Source organism: Lynx canadensis, chromosome B4 (genome assembly GCF_007474595.2).
Source record: "Lynx canadensis isolate LIC74 chromosome B4, mLynCan4.pri.v2, whole genome shotgun sequence".
NCBI classification, from domain to species: domain Eukaryota; kingdom Metazoa; phylum Chordata; class Mammalia; order Carnivora; family Felidae; genus Lynx; species Lynx canadensis.
The window spans coordinates 93,963,992-93,981,275 of record NC_044309.1 but is presented as its reverse complement, the minus strand read 5'-3'; the positions used below and the strand labels follow the sequence as shown (position 1 = coordinate 93,981,275).

Sequence of the window (17,284 nt, the reverse complement as noted above, 5' to 3'; positions counted from 1 at the left end):
ATTTGTTTAACATGATACTCCAAAATAAGTATCTTAATGATCTCCTACCTGATACTAGATATTTCTGCACAATTTAAACGTCTGGGGGATGAATACACAGGTTGTGTAGGAAGGTCGGAAACATCTAAGGCATTAGCCTGAATGGGGGCAGAGCACAGAGCTGAAGGATGTGGCCGGTAGATGACACTTGGTGAGGTAGTCTGCTCTTGAGTTCCTGATTCATACACACCAAGAAGGTCTGGAGAAGTAGGTGAAGCAAGGTTTACTTCATGGAAGCCTTCCAAGGGGTCATTAGCCATAGCAAAAGCCTCATCATAAGATAACCTATGTTAAAACAAAAAGCGGAGTTATTTTGATAGTGCCATTTAAAATTATATTAACAAAATAAAACTAAATTAAAATTAAATATATAACTTGTAAAATGTTTTTTTAATGTTTATTTATTTTTGAGAGAGACAGAGCATGCATACAACCAGGGGGTAAAAAGAGAGACACAGTGAGAGAGGGACAGAGAGAAGGACCACACTGCCAGCAGACAGCCCAACACAGGGCTCAAACTCATAAACCATGAGATCATGACCTGAGCCAAAACCAAGAATCAGACGCTTAACTGACTGAGCCACCTAGGCGCCCCTTTATAAAATGTGTTTTTAACAACAGTCCATTATAAAGAATAAACTTCTAATAAAAATATAAAAAAAAAAACACTATTATCACTTAACATTTGTTAAGTGATCTCAGAGCATAAATATTACAAAATACAAACAATCTGATTTGGAATAAACTTGAAAGTTATAGCTAAAGTTGTCAAACTGAGTAATTTAATAAGTAACAATGAGGAATAAATAAAAATTTCTTTGATATTTTTAACTTTTCTATCATATGATATTGGTTAGAGTAAATAGAAGATGCAGTAAAGATATGTGTATGTATGTGTATGTATATATATAAAGATATATATACATAAAGATATATATACGTATCTCTATATATCTTTATATATCTATATACATGTATATCTATATACATATCTATACATATCTTTATATATATATACACACACATATATACATATATACTCACACTTAAAATGAGATATATACATTATACTATACAGTTGACCTTTGAACAACACTGGGGTTGGGGCACCAACTGCTGAAAATCCACATGTAACTTTTAACTCCACAACGTCTTAACTACTGTTAGCCTCCTCTTGACCAGAAACCGTAATGATAACATAAACAGTCAATTACATATACTTTGTACTTATATGTATTATATATTGTGTTCTTACAATAAAGCTAGAGAAAAGAAAATATTAAAACCATAAGGAAAAGAAAATACATTTATAGTACTGTATTGTGTTTATCCAAAAAAAAAAAAACCCACATAAAGTGAACCCATCCAGTTCAAAGTCATGTTGGCCAAGGATCAACTGATAAATTCAAGTTCAGGTAAGAGCTGCAGAATTTTCATATACCTTTTACCCAGATTATGAAACTGTTAACACTTTGGAACCACTTGAGAATAGGTTTCAGACATGATGCCCATTACTGCATAATATCTCAATATATGTATCTTAAATACAAGGACATTTTCCTAACCACAAAACCATCAAAAGCAGGAAATTAACACTGATATTACAATCTATTCAACAGGCCCCAAATTTCACTGATTGTCCCAATAATGGCTTTACTTATAGATCCAGGATCCAATCTAGGATAATGTGTTGCATTTCTCTAAGCCTTCAATTTCTCCTGGGGCGCCTGGGTGACACAGCTGGTTAAGCCTCAGAGGCTGATTTCTGCTCAGGTCATGATCTCGTGGTTCGTGGGATCAAGCCCCACGTCAAGCTCTGTGCTGACAACTCAGAGCCTGCTTGCGATTCTCTCTCTCCCTCACTCTCTGCACCTTCCCTGCTCTCCCTCTCTCTCAAAATAAATAAACATTTAAAAAAATTTAAATTTCTCCTCTGATAGGATGAGAATGAGAATGACAACATTGTCTCCATTCTCCAAGGTGCTGTAAGGATTAATGGGGACAATCCAAATAAAGTACTCAGTGGTGTACTATGTACTTGGTACACAGTATGGCCTCAAAAAACATTTGTTACCATAACTGGCCATTAACAATAACATGTATACTTCTGCATCTACATAATCAAAAAATATTTCATATAACCACTCAATTACATCACAAAGTTTACATTAAAACTAAAAACTGTACCACTCAAATTTTTCACTTGAATGTGGAAGAACTCATAAATCCTTTATTAGTTTTCCACTGTCTACAGAATACAGTCCAAACTAAACAGCCTGGAAACCAAGTCTTCTATGATCTGAGCCCAACCTCTCTTCCCAATTTTTTCCTTCCTACAATAAAACTTTGATAATCGTGAGTGATACCCTACCAAAATTCTCAAACGCAAGCACCAATATAGTACCTAATTTCTTCATAAAATGCAGAAAATTTCATTAAACTGAAAAATTATACTTTTATATCCTTTAAAAAATGTTTGAAACAAGTAGAAAACAAAAAGGCCGCAGTAAAATTGGCAAAGAAGAGAGGTGACCTAATATAATCTCTCAAAAGTGCAATTACAACATGTCACAAACCTTCAAAGATATATACGGACAATGAAAGCTATAGCTATTATATCTGCAACTGCCAAATTTCAAATCCAGTATTTTCTCTGTTGTAGCAAATAATAATTTTAGTCTTCAAAATGAAACTAATTCTTGTTTTTTCACCCAAAATATTCACTACACCAAATGAAAGGTCCTATTAACAAGGAATTTAAAGTGTTTAATACTTATTATTTTTCATCCAAAAGAATATTTTCATTCCCTATTCATAATACATGCATATACCAAACAAACATTAACCCTGAAAATTTCATTTTCATTTGAATACGGTTTACTAATCACACTCACTTTTAAGCAGAAAACAGGTCTTCTCATTAACCTTTCCATATGTTCTCGGTAACCATTCGATACTTTCTTTCAACCATCCCATATACCTTTAATTCATGTCTTTACACCTTGGAAGTTCATGGAATCATAGAATGTGAAAGCATTTGCATTTCTGGAAATGCAACATGGTACAAGCCCTACTGAGGAAAATTTGACAATATCTGGCAAAATGACATATTCATTAAACCTATGACCCAACATGCCTACTTTTAGGGCTTTATTCCAAAGATAAACTGGCAAAATAAAAAAGAACAGATAAATGCATAAGGCTAGCAACATTAGCAAAAGTCTTGTTACAGCAAAAGACTGAATGAGCTAATAATGTACATGCTCATAATGAAGCACTATGCAGCTTAAAAAATAAATAATATCTACATACTGCTATGAGGGGATGTTGAGGCTACAGTAACATTAAAAAACAAAATAAATCACTATGCACAGGAAGCTACCTTTTACCTAAAAAAGGAGAAAATAAATATTAATTTCTATGTATATATGACATATAGATGTATTACTATGTATACATACTTATATTTTAAAAGTGGAAGGATAAACCAAAACTAATAGAAATGGTTATCTATAGGAAGAGGGAGATAATAGGAAGAGGAGATAGGCATGAAAACTAGACTTTTCCAAATGGATTTTGCCTTGTATTTGAATTTGACCTTGGAACCACATAAACAAAAAACCAAGATTAAATTTTAAAAAAGAATCTCTAAAAATAAAACAAATGATTCAGGCTATGTACTGAGATGGTAGCTTACCAACATAGAAAAGAGCTACTGCAAATGATTTTAAAACATTAAAACTATACAGAATATATTCTAAAGATAAAAAATGTGAAAAGAGTTATAAACTATTTTCAGTAATCGTATTAGTAATGTTGATATCCCTATTCTGAAACTATTTTATATAATATCAGGCAGATAAGTTATTATGCTAATGTCATTCAGAATTAAGATTTTCAGCACATGAGAAGAGCTATAAATATAAAATCAAAGCAAAAACTCTGAAGTTCTACACTTGAATCAGAAAAATCAGAAAAAAAATTTCTATTAAAACAAAAATTCCTAAATGTATCCACTGAGGTGGTGTAACAACAGTAACCACTCAGGAGCAATGAGTAATGCCCAGAGTAATACCATTTCCTACAAAAAAAGAACGAGGGCTCCTCAGAGGAATGGCTGATTTCCAGGCCAAGGGCAGTAACGTACAAAAAGACCCTGGAACATCCTGTTATACCAGGAAGCAAGAAGGCCATCAAAGACTACTGGAGTGGCATCAAAAGGATTCCCACTCACCAAAGATGAGACAACCTGAACATCAAAAAGATATTATCTGTAAGGAACGAAAACAAAAATATTTTTAAATTTATGAAACTCATGATCTTAAATAAAAACAAAATCTCACTGATCCCCTTTGGTGCTAGGGAGCCGATTCATTATTTTGAAAACTGGTAAAATAAAGAATCAGGTACTTACCCTGATTTTCTTGTACATCAGAGAACTAAACAGTTTATGAGAAAACGCTCTTTTTAAAAGAATTCCATTTAGGGGCGCCTGGGTGGCGCAGTCGGTTAAGCGTCCGACTTCAGCCAGGTCACGATCTCGCGGTCCGTGAGTTCGAGCCCCGCGTCAGGCTCTGGGCTGATGGCTCAGAGCCTGGAGCCTGTTTCCGATTCTGTGTCTCCCTCGCTCTCTGCCCCTCCCCCGTTCATGCTCTGTCTCTCTCTGTCCCAAAAATAAAAAAAAAAAAAAAAAAAAAGTTGAAAAAAAAAAAGAATTCCATTTAATAAATATGAATTTGCAATCCTAATAAAATGGGTCTAGGCATCAATAATGAATAGCTATTAAAGCCATAAGGTAAAAAGCTATGTGGGGAACTTTACAGTTAGTGGATCAGAACAACAGGACCTGAACTCACTGATGACATCTTATCACAAAAAGAAATTAAGACATTATGGGATTATGTGGTGAAGTAAGAAATGGACAGCACCACCATCCATGAAGCATTCTTGCCACCCTCAAAAAAAAGGGGGGGGGATCCCAAATAAATCAAGCCTGTAGGTAGGTCTTCAGTGGTTTGTAGGAAATACAGAAAAGAAACAAACATGTTAAATAACACCACAGGGACAAAACAGCAAAATCTAGACTTTGGGAAACTCTACTAGGCAAACCACCTGGTTTTTTCAATAAAATAGAAAAAAAAAAGGTAGAGGGAACTTACAAATTTAAAAAGAGAATTAACAGATATAACTAAATACAATGTGAGGATCTTGTTTGAATTTTTGAATAAAGCCAACTAGAAAACAAAATTATGAGACAAACAAGGAAACTTGAGCACTGGATATTACTGATGTTATGAATTACTGTCAATTTTTAGGGATAATGATATTACGGTTATATAAAAAAAAATCCTTACCTTTTAGATATATGTACTGAAAATTACTTGGATTTGCTTCAAAATAACCCAGAGGGAGAAGGAGGGACCAGGACTCTGAGCCATCCAACTACCAGTCCCAATCATATAGGATGGTAAGGCAGTTTCTCTCAGAATAGCAGCTAGTATTTTTTGAGCACTTACTAAATATCAAGCGTAGTTCCAGTGCATTTATAAAGACACTGCAGCTTAAGACAGCCAGGACGAAGACCTCCATCTGTTGAACTCCAGACTCCGAGCTCTTAACCACAACATACTACCACCAGTTGAACTGCTTTGCCATTCCAGTGTTAGAATGTTTGAGTAAAAATGTTTCTTATGTTGGAATAAAATCCATCATCCCTGCAACATCCATCTTATTTTTCTGACCTATATACATACTATTTCAGCTATTCTTTCAACAAGTATTTTGAGGGCCTGCTATGTGTCAGGCTCTGGGGAAAGAAGATGAAAAATTGTCTCTGCTCCCAAATAGTCTGAAGAAAGTAGGAGACTGCCAAGTAGAAGCAATGATACAGTGTAATAAATGCCATAGAAGACACAAAGGGTATTAAGAGACCAGAGAGGAGGGGGCAAATGAATCACAAGAAAGACTTCCAGAAAAAGTAAAGCTGAAGAAAAGACCCAAAGAACAAGAAACTAATGAGAAAGATAAAGCTCTTTGAAGGGCTTTTCAGGCATGTCTGAGGTGTGAAAGCAAAGCATTTATGGAGAATACAAATAGACTATAAACTGAAACAAAAGTAACAAACATAAAATGCAAGTCTCAAAGAGAGGCAGGTTTGAATTCACTTCTGTCAAATTATTGGGCCAACCTGTGCCTAGGTTTCTCATCTGGAAATCTGTGCCTGGGTTTTCTACCTTATATGCTGAGAAATAAAAGAAAAGTACATAACACTTGGGACAGCACCCTTGGGCAGGGCATCTACCTACAAGTTTTAATTCTGGAGGATACATTTAAACTTTGTTTAAATTCAAGTCACTTTTTTGAAAAAGATTATTTTAAGATTAAATTCAGTGCCTTTTTCAAGCATATACAATTTCCATAAAATGTAACTTAGCTAGTAATCAGCCACCAATCACACTGGTCTGAAAATCTTTTGCTCTTTAAAATATATGGAAGCTTGGGGCACCTGGGTCGCTCAGTCAGTTAAGCATCCCACTTCAGTTCAGGTCATGAACTCAAGGTTCACGAGTTCCAGTCCCACACTGGGCTCACTGCTGACAGTTCAGAGCCTGCTTGGGATTCTCTCTCTCCCTCTCTCTCTGCCCCTCCCTCGCTTGCGCACCTCTCTCTCTCTCTCTCTTCCCCCCCCCCCTCCCTCCCTCCCTCAAAGATAAACATTTAAAGAGGTGCCTGGGTGGCTCAGTTGGTTAAGCAGCTGACTTCGGTTCAGGTCATGATCTCGCAGTTCATGAGTTTGAGCCCAGCGTTGGGCTCTGTGCTGACAGCTCAGAGCCTGGAGGCTGCTTCAGATTCTGTCTCTCCCTCTCTCTCTGCCCCTCTCCCACTCATTCATTCTCTCTCTCTCTCTCTCTCCCCCCCTTCTATCTCTCTCAAAAATAAACATAAAAAATTAAAAATAAATACAAATAAACATTTAAACAAAATAAATAAAATGTATGGAAGCTTTAAGACTTATCTTAAATTCAAAGTTTTTATATGAGTAAAATAAGCTGCTATTTTTAAGCAGTAGTATTCCTTGCATCAAGTAATGAGTAATTCAAAAAAACTAATTTCTTTTGGAGAGTACCCTAATCCATAAACTAAACCTGTTAAGGACCACTACCAATGTGTGAAAAAGTCGACATTAAATTCTTATGGGTGAATTACCAACACAGCCTATCTGGTTTATTATTACTCAATTCAAAGCAATAAAGCTGACATTGAATCATAAGGAAAAGTTGACCAAAACAATGTACTTCATTTTTTTTTCAAGTTTTTATTTATTTTGAGAGGGAGAGACAGAGAATTCCAAGCAGGCTCCCTACTGTCAGCACAGAGCCCAACCCGGGGCTCAAACCCACGAATGGCAAGATCATGACCTGAGCCAAAACCAAGAGCCAGATACTCAACCAACTTAGCCACCAAGGCACCCCAAAACAGTTTATTTCTGATTAGCCATATGTATTTCATGTTATTTCTTCTTTTTACAAGTCAGTATTATCACAGCTAAAACAGCAGCCAATATTTAAAGTTAACTCTGTGTCAGATATTTTTGCTAAAAAGTTCGTATGTATTAACTTATTTAATAAATGCCTAGAAAATTTCCAGTAACTTGTCATAAAAATTCTTTTTTCTATTTAAAGTGAATTTTCTAACTGAAAATAAAAAACATCCCTAGAATAACTCAAGAAATTAAGATGAATTGCTGCTACAATATTTTCAATTAAAAACTAAAGCACTTGGATAAAATGGATATACATACACAATTTAAATGAAATCGAGAAACTCAATTTCTATTATAGTCCAAAAGAACAAATAAAATCCATTTTCTCACAAAAAGCATATTCCCCTTATTTGACTTACTTAACAAGAAACAAAAGATTTACCTCTAAGGAAAGAAAACTTTAAGGCTGTAATTTTAATCTTTTTTAGACCAATATCTGAAAATTAAATAATTTTAATTCTATATTTACTAAAATTCCTCCAAGCTATATGCACCCCAGCAGAACAGAAACACCAGTACCTAAAGAAGAAAGTTCAAGTCTTAGCTTTGATCAACCTCTAACTTACACCTGCAAACGTGGGCAGGTGAATTAAACTTCTCTGAGCCCCAGTATCTTCATCTATTTAGCGATGGAATTGGAACCAATGATCCTGATTATAAGGTGGTGGGTGAGTGTATCTGTAGGCCAGAAGGAAGACCAGATTCTGACTTTCTGATGGGAAGAATTAACCAGTGTTAATCTAATACTTGACAAATATCAGCACAAACATCATCAAGAGAAAAAAAAAAACAACGGTTGTTTTGTTTGGTTTAAAAATATTGTTCGGGGCGCCTGGGTGGTTCAGTCGGTTAAGTGTCCGACTTCAGCTCAGGTCATGATCTCACGGTTCGTGAGTTCAAGCCTCGCGTCAGGCTCTGTGCTGACAGCTGAGCCTGGAGCCTGTTTCAGATTCTGTGCCTCCCTCTCTCTCTCTCTGACCCTCCCCCGTTCATGCTCTCTGTCTCAAAAATAAATAAACGTTAAAAAAAATTTTTTTAAATATTGTTAAATTATAGGCATACTGTTCTAAATGTTATTCCTCAACAAAGCAAGCATCTATATATTATACTATATATACTGTATATAACATACAGAAATGTTTACATCTGTATTATTTTCCTCTTTCAACTTATTGAAAGACTGCTGGAGGATGGAAAGCAGGGAGGAAGGTACAGATGCTTTCAGTAATTCCCAAATGACTCAATTCAGCATGAATTATGGAAGAAACAGCCTGTCATTAAAAATTAGATTGCTATCTCAACAGTGTATAACAAATTAAAGTGTTACAAATTCCATCAAGTCACTTCCTTAAAAACCACCAATATTGGGGCGCCTGGGTGGCGCAGTCGGTTAAGCGTCCGACTTCAGCCAGGTCACGATCTCGCGGTCCGTGAGTTCGAGCCCCGCGTCGGGCTCTGGGCTGATGGCTCGGAGCCTGGAGCCTGTTTCTGATTCTGTGTCTCCCTCTCTCTCTGCCCCTCCCCCGTTCATGCTCTGTCTCTCTCTGTCCCAAAAATAAATAAATGTTGAAAAAAAAATTAAAAAAAAAAACACCAATATTTAAATTTTATTTATTAAATACATTTATCCATATATAATATTAGTGTATTTAATAAGTTTTTTTTATCAGTTGTGTCTATTCTATTTGGAATGGAAGGATGATTGCCAGCTTCAACTCCTCGGGGCAAATCCTGGCACCAAGTTCTAAGAATGGTGCAATGAAATGGGACTAAAGAGAAGGTGCACAGCCTGTTGTGAGCCACTAAATGATTACCCTGAGGGCTGGGGGAGGGAAGGAAATGTTTCAGGAGAAGTAAAATATAAGTGATAAGTAATATAAGTTATAAAATGTAAATAAAATATAACATAAAAAATAAAATTTTAAACCCTGTGTAGGAATTCAATAGGTCGACAAGGCAGGTCAATAATACAGGACAGTCAGGGAATAACAGTCTGGCACTAATGAAACTAACAAAGAAGAGAAGGACAGAACATCAGGCTAGAGAGGCAGATATGTGACAGATCATTAAAAGCTTCATTTAACATGGAAAATGCTGCTTGTAGTTTATCCTGGAGAGATGGTCAGATCTACATTTTACCAAGTGTAGATACACTTTGATGTAGTAAAGATTAGTGCAGTTAGTGTAGATTAGAAAAAATAATTCCCAAGGCAATAAGGACTTTAACTAGAGAGAAGAGACTAGAGGCAACTGGTTAAGAGGTTACTGCAACAGGCTAGCCAAGAGATTACAAAGGTCTGATCTAATGTCAATCTCGATACTTTGATATTGGAAGGAATGGAAGTACACACATATATATATATATATACACACACATGAAAAACCTTCAGGACACCGTCATTTGTATTTATATACACATACATGCACATATACGTTACACACATACACACCTATACTCTGCATGTGTGATACACACACACACAAACACATTATATACATTATTCCAGTTATTCCTCACAGCAACCCTTTGAACTGGTTCTTACTTTTTTAATTTTTTTTAATGTTTATTATTATTTTGAGAGAGAGAGAGAGAGAAAGAGCAGTGAAGGGGAAGAGAGAAAGAGAGAGACACAATCCGAAGCAGGCTCCAGGCTCTGAGCCATCAGCACAGAGCCCCGACGCGGGGCTCAAACTCAGACTGTGAGATCATGACCTGAGCCGAAGTCGGACACTTAACTGACTGACTGAGCCACCCCGGCGCCCCTCGTATCTTTTTTTTTTTTTTTTTTTTTACAGAAAAAGAACTTGAGGCTCAGAGAGAATAATTAATTTCATCCAGATCACACATGTCAATAAATAACAGCTAGGATTCAATCCTGGTGTGTCTGATTCTGACACCTGACTCCACTACATCCAAGAATCACTTAAAAGATAAAACTGATGGGGGGGGGGGGGAGGCTAGATTCAGATAAATGGTAGATCAAGACAGATGCACTCTAGGGCAGGTCTCACCCAACCATAAGTAAGTGAACAATCTAAACAAGAACACAGTTTAATCTTGTACTTACTTTTAGAAAGGGAAAAACTAAAGTTTCTCTAATGCACAGCTACTAAAATGAGCATTTGCTATTGCAATGTGTTCTTTCTATTCTTTCTTCCCACATTCTCTTTGCTATCACCATTTCCTCCTCTATTTTGCTATGTGGGGTTTAAAATACTTATTTAGCCTCTTATAGAACTTAGGGGAATGAAAGAAGCATATAAATAAAAATAAAGAGACTTGATTTTATTATAGCAGCCTTATTATGTATTCAAAAACGTGTGGATATTTGATACAAAGGAATTATTGTTAATTTATTTTTATTTTTTTTAATATTTATTTTTGAGAGAGAGAGAGTACACACATGAGTAGGAGAGGGGCAGAGGAGGAGAGAAAGAGAATACTAAGCAGGTTCTGTGCTGTCACCATAGAGCCCAACACAGGGCTCGAACTCATGAACCATGAGATCATGACCTGAGCCGAAATCAAGAGTAGGATGCTTAATGTACCAAGCCACCCAGACACCCCTATTGTTAATTTTTTTTTAAGTGTGTAACAGTATTGTAGCTAACTGCCCTTCACGCTTTAAAAAAAACATACTGAAATATTTACAGATGAAAGTATACAATGCCTGGAATTTGCTCAAAATAATACAAGAAGGGGAGAAACCGATGTGGCAGGACTGACTCTTCTTGCTGACTACTGGGGTTAAATGACAGGAACTTTGAGATCCATTACATTTTTGCAAGTACTTATTTGAAATTCTCCATTAATTAGAGAGCTTTCAAATTTATTCAAACACTATATAAATAAGGAAAAAGACCAAAACTGTATGTTATTTACATATATATAGATAGATATAGATATAACAGTATGTTATTTATATATAAATCATTTTCTCTCGGGGGCCTGGGTGGCTTAGTCAGTTAAGCGTCTGACCCTTGATCCTGGCTCAGGTCATGTTCTCAAGGTTCATGAGATAGAGACCCAAATGGGGCTCTACGCTGACAGGGGGGAGCCTGCTTGGAATTCTCTCTCTGCCCCTCCCCCACTCGTTCACACACTCTCTCTCAAAACACATAAATAAACTTAAAAAAAAAAAAAAGGAAAGAAAAGGGAAAACAAGTTTTTCTTTCTGATGTCTAGGGATCAAATATAATTCTTTTCCTAACAGGAAATTAATGCACATTTACTTATTGCCTTTTGAATTTATTTTGTTTTCCTTTTTTTGTATTTTACCCTGATGTGTCAACCAGGTGCCCCCAAATACTCAATACTATTATCTGGACACATAAAGTTACAATGCACTTAACTGGTTCAAAGCTATCATTTGTATGCTCCTATAAACTTCTAAGGTACTCTCACATTCTTCCATAGATTTCCTTTATACTAGATTGTCAATTCATATATGTAGAATTCTATTAACTTCCATTATGCTTATGTTTACAATCCTGTTAACTACAGAAATTTTCATTCTTTTCCTCTGATCTAAGTAATCTCAGCTTATGGCTATAGCTATCCAATTTTGTGTTGCTGATATTCTAAGATAAATCAAGACTACTATTTCACTTCTTTCTAACCATGACTAGATACAGCTGAAGCTTATGAAACTGCCTCATTTGTTGTAAACTGAAAGGGAAAGCAGAAGAGAAAAACACAGAGAGCAAGTTAATGCTACCTGTTGGAAGTATCCCTCTCTTCCTCCCCTTAGCCCACACAGTTCTCACTCTGAACACATTTCCATTACTACTGCTAGATGACTTTTAATACATCCCGACATTCCTCCACTGACACCCATCACCAAACACAGCCCGGTACCTACAGGTATACCAGGCCCAGTTCAAATGCTATAAAAGGGCTAGGATAACTTAAGTCCTGCCTTCAAAGCATGTGCACACTAGAGGAAGGGAACTCAAGGTCAACAAAACTTACAGGACAGTATGAATACCAAAACTAATAAATATCAAAATAGAGGCATTTACTCAGTGCTCTGGAAGAATAAAAGAGAAAAAAAAAAGTACTACCTAGCAAAGCTAAGGAGATCAGTAGAGAAAAGGAGAAATTAGCTAGCCAGGAGTTTTCAAAAGTTTTGTTATTTTATTTTTAAATATCAAGTGTACTTAAGTAACTTAGTAACCAAGTTACTATCCTTTATTGAACTATACCTTAACCAAAACTCTACACAAGACAAAGCTTTTACACTTGAAAAGTGTACCTCCTCAGAATATCCTGAAAGCTCTCCCTCATTACCTCAACCAACACACAGTATCTCTACCCACAACTCATCATTTCTCTCCACTCTCCAACTATTCTAGCACTTTGTGTTATTTGGTACTCGTTAAAATTACAATGGGGTGCCTGGGTGGCTCAGTCATTAAGCGCCCAACTTCGGCTCAAGTCATGACCTCATGGTTCATGAGTTTGAGCCCTGCATCTGGCTCTGTGCTAACAGCTCAGAGACTGGAGCCTGCTACAGATTCTGTTCTCCCTCTCTCTCTGACCCTCCCCTGCTCACACTCTGGCTGTATCTCAAAGAATAAACATTAAAAAAAAAATTACAACAATAACACATATATGAGAAACACAGATGCCTTCTAAATTTTGAGGAACTTATAAAAGCTACAGGAATGATTATAAGGTCTGCCTTTCACACTCCATGAATACTTTCCTTTAACCCCCACGGTGACCTGCAAAGTAGATGCTCAATGAATATTTGATTTAAAAATCTCTGGTGACACATAAAGAATTACTTATTATGCTAAGTATCACATAAAAGCTTAATTAAAACAATTCTTCAGCATGACAACCTACACATGAAGTAGCAGAGCAAAGTGGTTAAGAGCACTGCTCTCAGTGGTTAAAGATAAACTGCCTGACTTCTAATCTAGTCCTATCATTTAATTAGCTGTGTGACCTTAAGGAAGCTACATAACCTCTCAGTGTCTCAATCTTCTCAACTATAAAATGGGATAAAGCAGGAGTGCCTGGGTAGCCCAGTTAGTTGAGTGTCCAACTCTTGATTTAGGCTCAGGTCATGATCCCATGAGATCGAGCCCCACATCAGGCTCTTGCTGAGTGTGGAGCCTGCTTGGGATTTTCTCTCCCTCTCTCTCTCTCTCTCTGTCTCTGTCTCTCTCCCTTCCTCCGCCCTTTGTCCTTAGTTGCATGCTCTCTAAAATTAAAAATAAAAATGAAATAAAATGGAATAAAACAGTAGCTAACTCGTAAGTCACTGTAAGAGTAAATGACTCGGTACAGTGTTTATACCAGAACCTGACACAGAGTAAGTTGTAAGTTCAATAATAGTAGTAGCAGTAGTGGTATTGCCATCACCAAAAAACCTGGATACTTTGTAGCCAGAAATTCAAATGATAGTAACACCTTTTATTTGAGGTCTCCTTATAATTACAAAGCTCTTCCACAGAAGATGTAGAAAGGAATGGAAGAGCAAGCATGTTAGGAGTTCCATTAACCCTGGCTCTACCATTAATCATCTACAGGACCACTGACAGCTAAGTACCCACAGGCAAGTTAGTTTGCCTCTCTGAGCCTCAGTTCTCTGATCTGTATAATGTGGTAATACCATCTATACCCCAGGAATGTCCTGACGACCAAGGGGTGAAGGTATGTAAATCAACAAGCACAGTGTATGGCCAACTACCAAGCTAATATCTGTTCCTTTCTCCCACTCCCATACCTCACATGGACTATCCCATTTGATTCTCATCCCCTCATTATGATATTCACATCAGGCTGAATGACATTAAAAAGAATCGAGGGGCGTCTGGCTGGCTCAGTTGGAAGGGTATGAAACTCTTGATCTCGGGGTTGTGAGTTTGAGCCCCCAGCTGGGTGTGGAGATTACTTAAGTAAGTAAATTAATAATATATTTAAAAATAAATAAATAGGTAAAAATAGTTGAAAGCTGGCAAATTCACTCTATCCATTTACAAATAGAGAAAATAAGCTCAGAACGGTTAAATGATTTACTCAAGGTCACATGCACGGTAAGTAATGAAGCTAAAGCTTTAAAACAGATTAAAAATTTTTCATTTCGCTAGCTAGCTAACTGGTTAGGTGAGTCCCTCTCAGGAAGGGGGAAAAAAAAAAGGTATACTAAGTACCATAATACATGCAAAATTACTGTAACCTACAAGTTTTTGTTCTGCCATATTAAAAATTGATGGGGACCTAGATTTCTAAGAAACCTTCCATTGTAAAAATTATCTGTGCAATGTCTATGTATGTGTTGTGGTGAACTAAGGGTTTAAAGAAAATTATAGGAAAAAAATATTAAAGGAAGCATATGCATAACTATACTGATTCAAAAAGTACAACTAGATGTAATTAGAAACCCCTCAAGTAGCTGAACAGCAAATGTCCATCCTAGTGAAAGGGTACAGGTATCTAATACCACAGCAGTATTGTTTGCCAAACACACAAGGAAGAGTTATATTAAAGTGTCCACTTTGGTTAACAAAGGTATGGACTAATATGTAACTTTACTGTAGTGGAAAAAGAAACAAAACTCATAAGGCTTTTCTTCCAGTAGTAAGAAATGCACTATTGTAGTACAAATGTAGAACTGCTAAACTAACTTCTATAAATTCTACATGGGCTTTAGGATTAGATCACATAAACCATACTTGGGATTCAATGTCTGTCGGAACATGAAAAGTCCTATCAAAATGCACAGTACTGGTAAATAAATAACAAATGTTAACAGAACAAGGCCCCATAAACCTGGTGGAATATTTAACAGTATCAAATATTTACTGTGATCAGTCTACAAATCTATTCTGCTTCTTTTCTCCTTGATTTGTCATCCACCATTTTCCAAAAACCCTACGGACAACAAAATAAGAAAGAGGATAATGAACAAAAACTGGGTCTTTCAACAGATCTACATAGAACAGTTTTGTTTTAATCCGCTTATGGGCCTCCTCCAATTATGTAATCATTCCACGGCAAAAGATTACACGGCTTTTTTCCTACACTGAAAGGAAGGAGTTGGAGAAACAGAGGAGTGTGAAACAGGTAGCCTCAAAATAGGCTGTATTTCCACGAAACTAAACTGTCTGCTTCTTAGGAACCAGTATGAACTCAGCATTCTTAATTTTCGAGACCTTACCCTTTAGCCATTACAGATTTGTTTTCTTAATCCCATAACAACTGGCAACTCTTCACGTGCTGCAGATTCCACCTAACATCATCACTTCTAGAGTCCATTAGAGCCGGCTGGTCCCAGGGCGGTCAGAGAGTTGTCAACGCTGAAAGGGCAGTGTAATTACAATTACGTCGGTGCAGCTCTTCTCAACTCCCCGAAACAAAAGTCAGGCTGAAATGCGCTGCCACTCTAAGGCGCGCGACTCCGGGCGCTCGCTCCGGTCGCCCAGGTTTCGCCGAAACCCGCCGAGCGTGACCTCTACGCCTCGGCACCGAGCCTCGCTTGTCCTTTTCCACGACCCCAGGTCCAAGCCTACCGCTTCACCCTGCTCCAGGTCCCGCGCAGCGCGGGGCTGCACACTTGTTCGGGGAACTCTCTTAGACCCCCCCACCCCCTCCGCGACCGCAGGTCCCCAGCTCCCGGCCGCGCGCGCCCCGCCGACAGGTAACCGGGATTCCGGCTCACAGTCGCGGGCGCTCGGGACCGCGCAGTTAATGAGTAACGCGCCCGCGTCCGGGGGGCGGGGGAGGAGCCGCCGCCGCCCGACGCCCCAGCGGCCCCAGACGCCCTGAGGCGCCGCGCCGCGCCCCCCGCCGCCGCCGCCTCCACCGGCGTTCTCCGAGCCCGTGTGCCGAGATGGGGGAGCGCGCTTGCCGGGCAGGGGCGGCCGGGCCAGGTCGTCGCGCGCCGCGCCCGCACTTGCACCTGCCACCGCCGCCCCTCCAGGCCGGCTCGCGGGAGAGAGGCGGGCGCGCGGGCGCCGAGGGGGGCGGTGCTCCGCGTCCGGGGCCTCTCCCTCCCGCGGCTGCCCTCACCTGCCGAAACCACCGCGGTCGCTGCCTGCGCTCAGGGGCGCTCGCAGCGCTGTACAGAGCCTGTCCTGAGGCAGCGAGAGGAAGAAGAGGACTGCCGGCCGGTCGACGCCGCTACACTCAACGAAGGTGGGCGCACTGCGCTGGGAGCCGCCGAAGGAGAGCGGGACTGCGCCTGCGCCGGGAGCGGAGCCGGGAGCCGGGAGCGGCCCGGCCCGGTGGAGGGAAGGCGGGGCTGGGGGCGGGGCGGGGGCGGGACTGGCGTGGGGCTGGCGTGGGGCGGGAGGAGTCGACGCGCTCCCGCGCCCCCTGGCGCCAGGCGGGGCTCTTCGCAGGTGCCGAGGAGCTTGCCCCAGGTGCCTCCGCGGGCGGTTGCCCTGGGAACGAGCACCCGCGGCGCTGAGCCAAGTTTCCCTGTGCTTTATGGGCGCCTCGAGTTAACTTCGTGCTGGACTGTCCAGGAGTCGGGAAATGAACTTTCGATGTGAGTTGAGGACTACTAGAACCAACCTCAAACTTGGCGTCCATATGTATCTTACAGCGTGTGCGTGTGTCTATGAGGGATGGAAGCAGAGAAGTCTGATAGAACCAGATTCCATCATCTGATCAGTGGCTAGAGCATTCGAGAATGTTCTTTCTGTATCCGCCTTCTCTCATTTTTTGTGTCAACTCTTTTATCAAAC

At 39.1% G+C, this 17,284-nt stretch overlaps 1 protein-coding gene across 4 annotated transcripts in view; it reads right to left on the bottom strand.

Moving 5' to 3' along the window:
* Window positions 1–16,774, bottom strand: part of LOC115519317 (RAB3A interacting protein) — a 47,229-nt gene extending 30,455 nt beyond the window's left edge. Inside the window, exons 1-3 of one of the 4 annotated variants that reach the window (XM_030323213.2) lie at window positions 16,605–16,774; window positions 15,754–15,892; window positions 49–324 (exon numbers count right to left, since the gene is read on the bottom strand). In XM_030323213.2, coding sequence (XP_030179073.1) covers window positions 49–324; window positions 15,754–15,764 — 287 coding nt within the window. In that variant the 5' untranslated portion in view covers window positions 15,765–15,892; window positions 16,605–16,774. Of the gene's footprint in view, window positions 1–48; window positions 325–15,753; window positions 16,191–16,604 lie in introns of those variants that run through there. The other 3 variants (XM_030323215.2, XM_030323214.1, XM_030323211.1) reach the window with 3 other exon arrangements.
* Window positions 16,775–17,284: the final 510 nt, after the last annotated feature.